Source organism: Papaver somniferum, chromosome 3 (assembly GCF_003573695.1).
Source record: "Papaver somniferum cultivar HN1 chromosome 3, ASM357369v1, whole genome shotgun sequence".
NCBI classification, from domain to species: domain Eukaryota; kingdom Viridiplantae; phylum Streptophyta; class Magnoliopsida; order Ranunculales; family Papaveraceae; genus Papaver; species Papaver somniferum.
Genome location: NC_039360.1, coordinates 101141709 through 101153363, shown reverse-complemented (window position 1 = coordinate 101153363; position 11655 = coordinate 101141709). Strand labels below are relative to the sequence as shown.

At 38.1% G+C, this 11655-nt stretch overlaps 1 protein-coding gene across 1 annotated transcript; it reads right to left on the bottom strand.

Annotated features, from left to right (window-relative positions):
* Nucleotides 1-4406: 4406 nt before the first annotated feature.
* Nucleotides 4407-10759, bottom strand: LOC113356977 (alanine--tRNA ligase, chloroplastic/mitochondrial-like). The gene is made up of 13 exons (XM_026600222.1): nt 10520-10759; nt 10332-10421; nt 9685-9893; nt 9028-9206; nt 8165-8243; nt 7797-7931; nt 7554-7703; nt 7315-7425; nt 6252-7169; nt 5820-6092; nt 5452-5661; nt 5195-5352; nt 4407-5041 (listed from the first exon to the last, which is right to left on the bottom strand). The coding sequence occupies exons 1-13, from the start codon at nt 10665-10667 to the stop codon at nt 4705-4707; spliced, it is 2997 nt and encodes a 998-aa protein (XP_026456007.1). The 5' UTR covers nt 10668-10759; the 3' UTR covers nt 4407-4704.
* Between the last annotated feature and the right edge of the window lie 896 nt (nt 10760-11655).

Here is an 11655-nt window from a genome sequence, read left to right as displayed (position 1 = left end):
CATGCAAAGCAACATTGTGAAGACCGGCCATCCTTCTTCCACATGAGGCGATGGGCCAAGTAATGGTGGGCCCCTAGAGTCACCAAACGATCACCCAAAGGTGGTCGATCACGCTTCCACTTTGAAGACGCTTATTCGCGACTTATTCAATCAAGCTCAAAAACAATGATGCTTCATACGCATCGATTAATTTGAGCTGCTTTACATGCGTAGAATACATACATATTTTATTTTGGCCTCATAAACAACTTAGTTGTTTCACCTAATAGCACCATGCTATTCTCAGCGGCAGGTCCCACAACTTGACCTTTTCATTCGAGACATCAAATATGTCACAAAGTGGGGGATGCTTACTGGGGTATTGGTCTGACGGTTTACAGCGTGCAGCGTGCAACGCGCTCATTACGAGAATGTGTTAGGAAAAAACGGATGGTTAACAATGATGGAGTAGTGGGTGAAGGTGTGATCACGTAATGTTCACCACCTCTTACACAACTCCATTACTCCACCACTTAACTTTCTCCACTTCCTGCGAGATCAGGGTTGCGCTCAAATGACTTGTATAAATAGGTTTTCAACCTATTCAAAGGACGGAACACAAGTGTTATCAACACAAGTAGCCAGAAAACATTTTTTGATACCCAAGTCATAAACAGCCACACCTTCATTCAACACTCTGATCTCAAACACCTTCTTCGCTTCCCTCCCTAAGATCAACCCTTTTCCTTCACCTTGTGACCGAATTGAATCTGGAACGACCATTTGTTGGTTTAGGCCAGAGTTTTACAAATTGATTTTCTCGACCCTAAAAGCATTCCCGTGCAGTGCATTTGTTTAGGATTTAGATTCGTTTCTCATTCAACACACCCCAAATTACCAAAAACAGCAGAATCAGTTTTTACCCGTAAACACCCTTGCTTTGGAATCATACCATACCATTAATTTTCATTGAAATCAGTAAACGGATAATTAATCTAATTTTTAAATCCATTCCATGGAGGATAAATACTATATCCCAAATAAATTACAACGGGATTCGTAATTTACACTAAATATAAAAACTAAAAACTAGGTGCTTTAAATTTTTAGGAAGCTATTAATATCGGTAGATTTGGAAAAAATTTACTCTCTATGTTATTTCTTAATCTGCGTGAAAAACTCTACAACATCAAGTAAAATGGAACGGAGGGAGTATCTAATTTCTTCCAATACTCAAGGGTAGGTTCGGGATCATACTTTGGTTCCCATGATGAAGTGGTGCTTTTAGTTTCATTACCACCCTTTGGCAACAACCTGAATTTCTCGTCAAACAAGGGAACCTTTTGGATGCATCCTAATTGACGGAGTACTCGCCGAGGATCGTATATTACATAACCACCGGGATAAAACAATGGTCCATGGTACATACCCACCGACATATCCTCATCTTCAACAAATTCATCTTCTTCATCTTCCTTCACATATGGTTGAAAAACGACGTTATCAACACCCATTGTGTCTAACATCTCTCTCAAACTTGTGACCAAACTTTTTATATTCCTTTTCTTCGAGTCCTCGTACTCGTACCGTACTGAAGTTGGCTCTGTATCAACCCACTCGACATCCTTTTCAAGTGTATTGGCCAATTCCAAAATTGTGAAATGGTCATATGCTCATACCTACATCCAAAGAACCACATCCAAAAATTAAAGGAATTCAAGTAAGAAAAACAGAACACTAGAAAATGTTTGCTTCGACACAACAAAGTAAGAATGAAATTTGAAAACTCAGTGCATTGTTCAGCTTATAATTAAAAAGTCTTATAATCCGAACTGACAAGTATATTGTTCGGCTTGTACGTGAGTACAATTATAAGCCGAACCAGACACTGATGAGCCATAAAATTTGAAGTTTGATCGTCGAGAATTACCTGAAGCATAGTGAAGTTTCCTCCAATGTTTGTGCTTGTCAACCTAGAGGCGGTCGCAAGTTGATCCAGCAGGTAAGCTAGCGCAGCCGTTCCCCAAGCATACTTGTTAACGGTAGCAAGATTCTTTACCAGTTGGAGATAATTAGCATTCACCTTGTTTCTGGTAAGATCAGGAAAGATATCTCAGCCAAGAGTATAAAGCAAGTAGGCGGTTCCGGTTTTCTTCACTTTGATCTCGTCCATTACCAACACCCCATCCTTTACTTTCTGCTTTGTGTTCTTTAATTCCCTTTTCAAGTTAGTTGGCTTGATCTTCTTATTCTTCTTATTTTTCCCACTGGGTATGAAAACGGAATCGACATCTTTAACGGATCGACAAAACTCCAACTCATTTTTGTATGCATCCCAACCAAGAGTTTCCTCGAACAACTGGTAGAGCTCAGCCCAACTCATGTCATAATAATCAGCATCCACGCTTACACCCCTTGCTTTAAGGCCTGTAATCTTACTCGCATCATCAAGAGTGATTGCCATCTCTTCAAAAGGTAACTGAAATGTGTAAGTCTCTGGACAAAATCTCTCGGCAAAGGCGGAGGTTGTGACACTATCATATTACTGATGTCCATATTGATGGCAGTCCATAAAGAAGATGATTGTATGTAAGCAAGCACCTCAGGAACCTCTTCAGAAAGTTTCCATTTTGCTGCCCTCTGGTGTCTCAATACTCGGACTGCAAGGTTGTGATCAGGAGTCTCATAAATTCTTTTTTCCCAAGAATCGACGTAACCAATCAACATATTTTCTCCATCTTCAGGAAAACCATGAGTCAAACCATTCGATCGAGATGGAATTACGTCATCTTCATCGGGAATGTGTAAACCTGTAATCCGTTGTTCTGCGACTTTCTTCTCTTTCTTGGGTTTTGCAAACTTCTTCCCTTCCTCGGGTTTTCGTTGGGGTTGTGTTTCTTGATTATCATCAACTTCTTCATCATCATCTTTTCCTTCTTCTTGTCTTCCAACTCTTCCTTTTTCATCTTATTCTTATAAAATGTCAGTTCCTCTACCTCCCTCTCCCAATTTTTTCTTACCTCCTCCTCGAGGATCGGGAGTTTTAGAAGTAGAAGGCGTTACCTCCATCTTCTTCCTCTTTTTAGCTGCATTGTTCCTGACACAAGTATAAAACTTATAAGCCTAATACTTCGAACAACAAAGGAAAACGAACTATATGAAATATGGATTTGGATTACCAAAAATTTGTCAACAAATCAACAGGTTCGGCTAACCTGAAGTAACACAAATGAGTCGAACTATGTCATAATCTTTTGATTATTATACACAGAGAGTGGTTCGGCTTATATGTACAAAATAGTTTCAAGCTGATCCTACATATTCGGCTCAAAACTAATAGTATCGAATAAGCCGAATCTATACTTATGAATTGAAACACATATTTGGCGCATAATGAAATCATAGAATAAGCCGAACCCCTACACTTGCACAATTTATGAATTCTAACAATATATATTCGGCTCAAAACTAATAGTATCGAATAAGCCGGATCTATACTTATGAATTGTAACACATATTCGACGCACAATGAAATCATAGAATAAGTCGAACCTCTACACTTGCACAATTTATGAAATTCTAATAATACATATTCGTCTCAAAACTGTAGTATCGAATAAATCGATCCTAAATACAAGGCTTCTATGTAACTAAGTTCAGCTCAAAACGAATATGAATTGTTAAGCCGAACTGTTCATATGCACTTTCAGAGTTCAGTTTCAAGAACAGTTCGACGCAAATAAAGACTTAACTTTAAGCCAAACCCTGAACTGTAACCGCCGATTTTTTTTTGACGTATTAAACCTATTATACCAATCAAAAACATCAAATGCGAGATGGATTTGTAGAACTTACTTTCTTATTCTCATTTCAGGAGTTGGTTCTTCACTCGGTTGAATTTTTCGTTCGATTTCTAGTTGGATTTTAGTTCTACATCTTCCTCTTCAATTGGTTCTTCAATTGATGGATTAGAAGAGGATTTAGAAAGCGTTGCTTTATTCTTTGTACGACGATCCATTATATAGTTGAGTTTAATGGACGATCAAATTTTCATGAATCGACGATTAATCACGGCGATGGAAAAAAAATCGTGATGCAGATGATGGGTTAGGCTGAAAAGGAATGAGAAGAAGAGAAGATGAAACTGATTTAGATTATAGAGTTTAGGTTTTTATTTTAAGGGTAAGGGTAGATTAGAAATTCTCAAGGTTTAAGAATAAATAGGTAATTGAACTACCCTTTAGATACCCTTATAAGGGCATCCTAGATGGGAAAACTACTTTGTATGCCCTGAAATTTTTAGATATGCCCTAAAACAGGATTCCAAAGGTGAGCAATTGATTGAAGCTCTTTTGTGCCTCCACGACTGAAAGCCCAGTTTAGCTGATTTAACAATCAATTAGTGAATGCAATCATGTAACACAAGGCCGTTAGACTCGAGATTATGACATGCTTTATAATCACCATAAGTTGTTCTTAACTAATTTACATGTTAACTGTTAAAACTTTACAGAAGAAAAAACTGACTAACTAGCTTCTGGTATCATCTTCCTGTACATGAACAAAAATGTCAAGCCCTGCAGCAGGAACTTGGAAGAAGAAACCGAAACAAAGACTTTTCTCCCTTGTTTGAGGTACTTTAGTTCACCAAGTTGGGTGAACTGCTACTTCAACTCACCAAGTTGGGTCATATTGACAACTGAAGTTCCAACACCTGCTGTAGCTTCAGACTGCTTTCTCTGACAGAACTGCTACCAGATCGGTTTTTGCCTTTTCAAGGGCGTCCGACAAGTTTTCAGGTTTCTTTCCACCTGCCTGAGCAAAATTGGGTCTACCACCACCTCCTCCACCGCACAACTTGGCTACGGGTCCTATAAACTTACCTGCTTGAATTCCAAGTTTGACAGCTCCTGTGCTAAATGCAGCAACCAAACTAACCTTACCTTCACCTGGAGATGACCCAAGGATCACCGCAGCAGGATCTTCTAATGTATCAACCAAATATTCAGCTGCGCTTTTTAATGAATCAGCATCCAAGTCATCCATATTCTCAACAAGAACCCTGTGAAATATATGAGAGGGAATGCCTATTGAGTTCAGTGATTTCAGAAAATTTCTCAAGAATTCTGCTTTTTTTATTGTGGAGTAACATAAAAAAAATCAGAAATATGAAAAATCTTTGGTGCAGACAGCTTGCCAAGGATGAAATTATTACCGTATTTTTGTGGAAGTTCCAATAGAAAAAGCTTTGGTCACAAGGGTTGCTGCCTTGTATACTGCTGCTTTAGAGCGCACAGCTGAAACTTCATTTCTCGCCATCCGCAAATCCTCCATCAGACTTTCCACTCTTGTCGTCACATCTTCAGGTTTTACCTGTGCAGGTGCATGATATTCACATAATCAAACCCCAGGTGCTTCCGTGGAATTACGTATAACTTTACAAGGAAAATATATATTGGTAGAGGAACATACCTTGAGGGTGGAGCATAGATGTTTCATGTAGCTATCTCGAACATTCATATAATCAATGTATGCTTCACCAGCTACAGCTTCAATACGCCTAACTCCTGATGCAATTCCCTGCTCTGAAATTATCTTGAAACCCCGTATCTCTGAAGTATTGTTGACATGGGTCCCACCACAGAGCTCCATCGATACACCTGGAACCTCTACAACTCGTACCTATCACACATTGTAAAGAAAAAAAATATGGGAAATGAGATCATACAATGTTGTTGGTAATCCCAAACTAAAAGGGAAACAATGTGGATCAATCAGCTACCGCCTGTCACTTCAAAAAAGTAAAATGGAACTAGAACATGAATAAAGATGAGCCGGACCTCCTCTCCATATTTTTCACCAAACATTGCAATTGCTCCGGCATTTTTCGCATCTGTCAAGGCCATCACTTTAGTATCAAGATTAGTTGCATTACCAATCCACCCATTGATTAATTCTTCAACTTCTGTGATCTGGCTATCTTGGAGTGGTCGGTCAAAATTGAAATCAAACCGGAGACGTTCAAACGCCACCAGTGATCCCGCTTGAGATGTTTCCTGGCCTATTACACTTTTAAGTGCAGCTTGTAGCAAATGTGTAGCAGTATGGTGAACCTGCACATCAAAACCATAGACCCATGTATAACTACATGGACAACCAAATCTTCTAAAGGATACCCACAAGATGCTAACTGTGGTCTTAGCTGTAGAATAAGCAGGCAGCTAGAGATGAAAGATTTACTCAAACAGAATGAGATGTGATGAAATTTATACCTTGGCACGCTGCCTAAGTTTTGCATCCACTTCAGCCTCCACTTGTTTTCCTACCTCGATAGCTCCTTCCATAACCTTGCCCTTGTGAACAAATATATTTCCAAAAGACTTTTTCACATCATTTATCTTAACAACAGTCTTCTGTTTACTCTCACCTTGTGTAAGATAGAGGGAACCGTGATCTCCTATTTGCCCACCGGATTCAGCATAGAAAGGTGTCCTATCTAACAAAATTTCAACATCATTTCCTTCAGAAACCTCATTTACTGAGCTGCCTTCAAATATCAGGCCCTTTATTATTGCTTTGGCTGAGAGGGTATTATACCCTAAAAACTCAGTGTCCGAAACACTCTCTGTAAGCTCCGATGTGTCTCCAACTGCAAGTTTGACTGTATTGTGAGCTGCCTGAGATTGACGCCGCTGGTTCTCCATTTCTATATCAAAACCATTTAAATCTATACTAACACCTCTTTCTTCAGCAACTTCCACAGTTATTTCTACCGGAAAACCAAATGTGTCATACAGAAGAAAGGCATTCTTGCCAGACAAACATGGTGAATTTCCATCCTCTTTCGAACTTAACAATGCCTCGGTTAACAACTGGTCAAGCAGCTTTTCTCCTCTCTCTAGCGTCTGCACGAACCGTAGCTCTTCCCTTTTCAACTCATCGAGAATACGAGGTGCCCTAGACTTTACGTCCGAGTCTATTTGGGTGCTTAATTCAATCACTTTTTCTGCAATTGCTGGAAGAAAAGCTCCTTCAATGTTACCATTGCAATCTCCCTTTATACCAAGTAGTCTGCCAATACGAACAGTTCTTCTGATGAGCCGCCGAACAACATAACCTCTTCCTATATTGGACGGGAAAACCCCATCTGATAAGAGATAAACAACTGCTCGTACATGGTCTCCAATAATCTGCACAGAATTAGAAAAATGATGGAAATTATTTAAACAATGAAAGACTACCATTAATTTGCTTGACAGCAACATAACACATCTAAGTAAATAGTGCAATAAAATACTTCAGACAGAGACTGACGACTCATCAGTGACACCATACTTTGAAATTGGTCTTTATGTGTTCTTCTGCTTCAGTATATGAGATCATTGCTAATTCTGAGGCCTTCTCCATGATAGGATAAATCAAATCAGTTTCGTAATTGTTGTCAACCTGTAGTAGAAGGTGGACGAGATTTCAGCTTAAAAATGCTACCTGATTTAAACTTGAGCAAGTAAAACTCCACCATGCAGAAATGCAACTTGTAATTATCGCAAGCTAGTGATACTATGAATAAATACCTTTTGCAGGATACGAGCCACTCTCTCAAGACCAAGACCAGTGTCTATATTCATCTGCTTCAGTGGTTCTAGGGAGCCATCATCCTTCTTATTATATTGCATGAAGACCAGGTTGTAAAATTCTATGAACCTACTATCATCATTCAAGTCCTGCATTTGCATTGCTCCAAAATCAGTACCACTACAAGCAAAACTTGGAATAAGGTCAAGCATGGTTCTGAATTGAAATGAAAGAGCACTTACCGTATCTGAATATCCTCTCTGGGGATGGAAATCATAATAAATCTCAGAGCATGGACCACAGGGACCGGTAACTCCACTAGTCCAGAAGTTGTCTTCCGCGCCCATTCTCTTTATACGCTCTGCAGGAACACCTAGCTGGTGCAGATCAGGTATTACTAATCAGTGAATTTTTTTTTAACTCTCTCGATCTCTCTGATGCAAGAAAACCCGTTGTACACTTCCAGAACATACAGAATACGATGCTTACATAAGGGATTCATTACAAAATAAATCGAAAATAAACTGAAGTAATACTTAACATGAGTTAGCTCGAACAAGTATCAATAACAGAAACGGTGTATCTAGATCAAAATGGAGCAATTGCTCACCTCATCATGCCATATGGAGAAAGTTTCGTCATCATCTTCAAAAACGCTAATCCACAAATTCTCAGGTGGCAACATGAACCTATAGAAAGCAATATAGAGACAACAAATTGGTGCATGGCTCCGTCGCAAGTGACAATATAATTAATTGAAATTCCAAAGTGCAAATGCCAATCTCTTGACAGAACAAAACTAAATATGGTTTTGAAAATAGATAAACAGTATAAAGCAGTCTTGTCGTATATGAAAATAGATAAACATGATAGGGATGCAGCTAGCGTGCAATGTATAAGGGAGGTAATGGAAGTAGCATCATCTGATTAGGAAGATGAACAAGACTTTGTTTTGACGATATTGCACAACAATAATTTTTTATATTTATTTATTAATGTAACTTTCAGAAAATATGGTGTCCTACAAATAGCCGAAATACTAAATTAGTTCAAGAACTAGGAGCGTGTCACACATCTGTTCAATTGGGCAGCAGTTTCACATTTTCATATAGTTAGATTACTTTCACAACCTAAGGAGTAGAAGGCTGATGTTAAACACAAAATGGAAAAAGAAAGAGATCATTGATAGGTCAGATAAACTCTGTTACTGCACTAAAAATTACTAAAATATATTTCTGTTGCAGTATCCAGTGCCAGTGTCCAATAAAATTTCTTTCAACATCGATATGCTGACACTTATAGGTACTACTAGGTATAAACTATATGACCCCTACCCTAGCATCTATATTAACAAGTAAAACCCAATATAAACCGCAAGCTACTAACATCATTCAAGATATAGATCATGCTTCAGTTAAATATTGCAAACAAGCTTAATGCATAGCCCAAAAGCAAGAAAAGCTAAATACATACTCCTTTGTAGAAAGCTCCCATGCCCAATTGATTGCTTCTCTTTTAAAGTAATCGCCAAAACTGAAGTTTCCCAACATCTCAAAAAACGTTTGATGCCTAGATGTTTTACCTACATTCTCCACATCATTTGTCCGGATGCACTTCTGCGAAGTTGTAGCTCGAGCTACTTGTCTAGGTACCTACATGTTGCATCAATCTGTTTATTTGCCATAAATTGGTTACAGAAAGAAAACTTAACCAGTTGACCATTCCCAAAATGTACTCTGCAGGACAATGACACCTCTGAAACTATGTAACAGAGACTCAAGTAATCTTAAGTTATTTAACCACGGCAATATAAGAAATCTGTTAATAAGTTTCTAAAAGGACTTGCTAACTGTTTCACAAAACTAAGAGAGAATAATTCTAATTACCATATCCAAAACAAAGTATAGATGCTTGTGTTGCCAATAGTATACAGACACAAAATCATGCCTGAATACCTATAAACTCATACAAGAAAACTGCCACATAATACTTTTGATCAGTAATTTTCATACCTATAATCATGCTTGTATCTGTACACCATTTTCAGTCAGGGTATTTTAGACGATCCTATTTTGATGAGAATTCTTTAAGGAAACAATAACACATAGTGCACAGATGAAAACCCCATACCTTTCCAAGAAATATAGGTTTGAACTGCAGCATTCCAGCAATTGTAAGTAAAACTGTTGGATCATCTGGTACAAGCGAAGAACTTGGAAGGATCTTGTGACCACGGGAAGCATAAAATTCTAAAAATCGACGGCGTATTGAATCCCCACTAACTGAGAGATCCTTGGGCTTATCCTCCATCACTTCTGTGGTAACAGGTTGTATTGAAGCTGTGAAAAACTGAAGAAGTCAAAATAATTTGGTGTAACTAGTTAGCAGAAGCACAAACTCTGGATCAATGGATCCGAATAAACAACCGATAGCTTGGTTGCATCCAATAGATTCATAATAAACACACTGCTCTCAACGTAAAGAACATAGACGCCTCTTTATAATTCCTATATATATGGATGCCTATACATCCCTACTATATATATAAGGAGAGTAGGAAAAGAAAACTGTGAAATTCATGGAAACAAGTTTTTCTTGGATAACACATATATATCCCTACCAACTCCATCACAGAAGATAATTTCCCACACCAACTCCATCACTCCTAACCCAATTTATCATCAATTTTCCTAATTTTAGCTAGGAATAAAAACGAAGAACTTCAAATTTCTCCAAGAATATAAATTGCAGTAACAAGCAAATTATAGAAGCAAAACCTGATGCATTTGTTCTTCTAAATCGCTCTGTCCGTAATCCCTTCACATCCTGAAATATCCCTGCCCTAACTCCTGCACAAGACCTGCAACCTGTATAACCATAAGTTTAAACTTCAGCTACAGGATAGTGGATGGAAATTACACAACATTGAGAAACCAAATTAACTAGTAAGTTGGATATTTAATACCGATTGTAAGAGTGAAGTTATTACAATTTGTTGTTGGTTTAAGAAATCTAGGTTTAGAAATTAAGTGAGATGTAGTAACAAGTGGAATAAGAGGTTTCCCGCCATGACTATACAGAAGAGAATCTGCTGACAGCTTTAATCCATCCATGGCCGGGACAAAACCGGCTTTTATTTTTCTATGCAATCTTCAAATTTGAAAAGCATCGAACTTGTGTTTTTGATATGCCCGTTATTGGGGAGATAAGACTGTGTAGATCCACACATTCGTTTTCATCACTTCAAGATCGTGTGGTTGAGGACAAAACCACACGACCTCTCGAGATTATTGTATTTGCTCACTGCACTCCGAATATTGGAGCCCTTGACCGTGAATACCCGGTGATGTGTTTGGTAAGAGAGTATTTTTTCCTCGGTTACATCGGAAGTAGAGTTATCTAATATCTTGACAGTCGGTCTCTTGATATTAGATTTATCTACTAGAAATTTTCCTTTAATACAAAAGTATCTAATATCTGGACAGTCGGCTTCTTGATATTAAATTTATCTACTAGAAATTTTCCTTTAATACAAGAAGGGGGAATGATATCCCATTCAAAAGCAATAGTAAAATATTTCTTTTTTTTTTTTTTTGGCTAATGTGTATGCCACTTCATTTCCTATTTTAGGAACAAAATGAAAACCTAGGAAGTTACTATAAAGAGGGGTTTTGTGGTTTGCTTCATCCAAAAAAGCCTTGTTGGTCCAAGAGATGTCCGTTGTGTGTCTGTTGAGAGATACTTGATTAAAACTTTACAATCCCCTTCAATGCTGAAGTATGATAGCTTCTTTTCCTCTGCCCATGTTGCTGTTTGTACAAGTCCTAGAGCTTCTGCCTCTTGTGGGTCTGCACTTTGTGTTGGTCCTGTTCTTCCACCTTCAAAAGTACCTGCATCATTTCTTAGTATTACAACAAAACTAGAAGTAGTATTTTCTGATACCCAAACAACATCAACATTTATCTTCTTGGTATTTCTATCAGGTGGATTACATGGAACCTTCTTTGACTGCTTCTTACTCTAAATCTTTTTGTTTGTATTTCTATCCTTCCTTATCCATAATTCTATGTGTCTCTGGATTTCCTTTGCTAAACTCTAAGG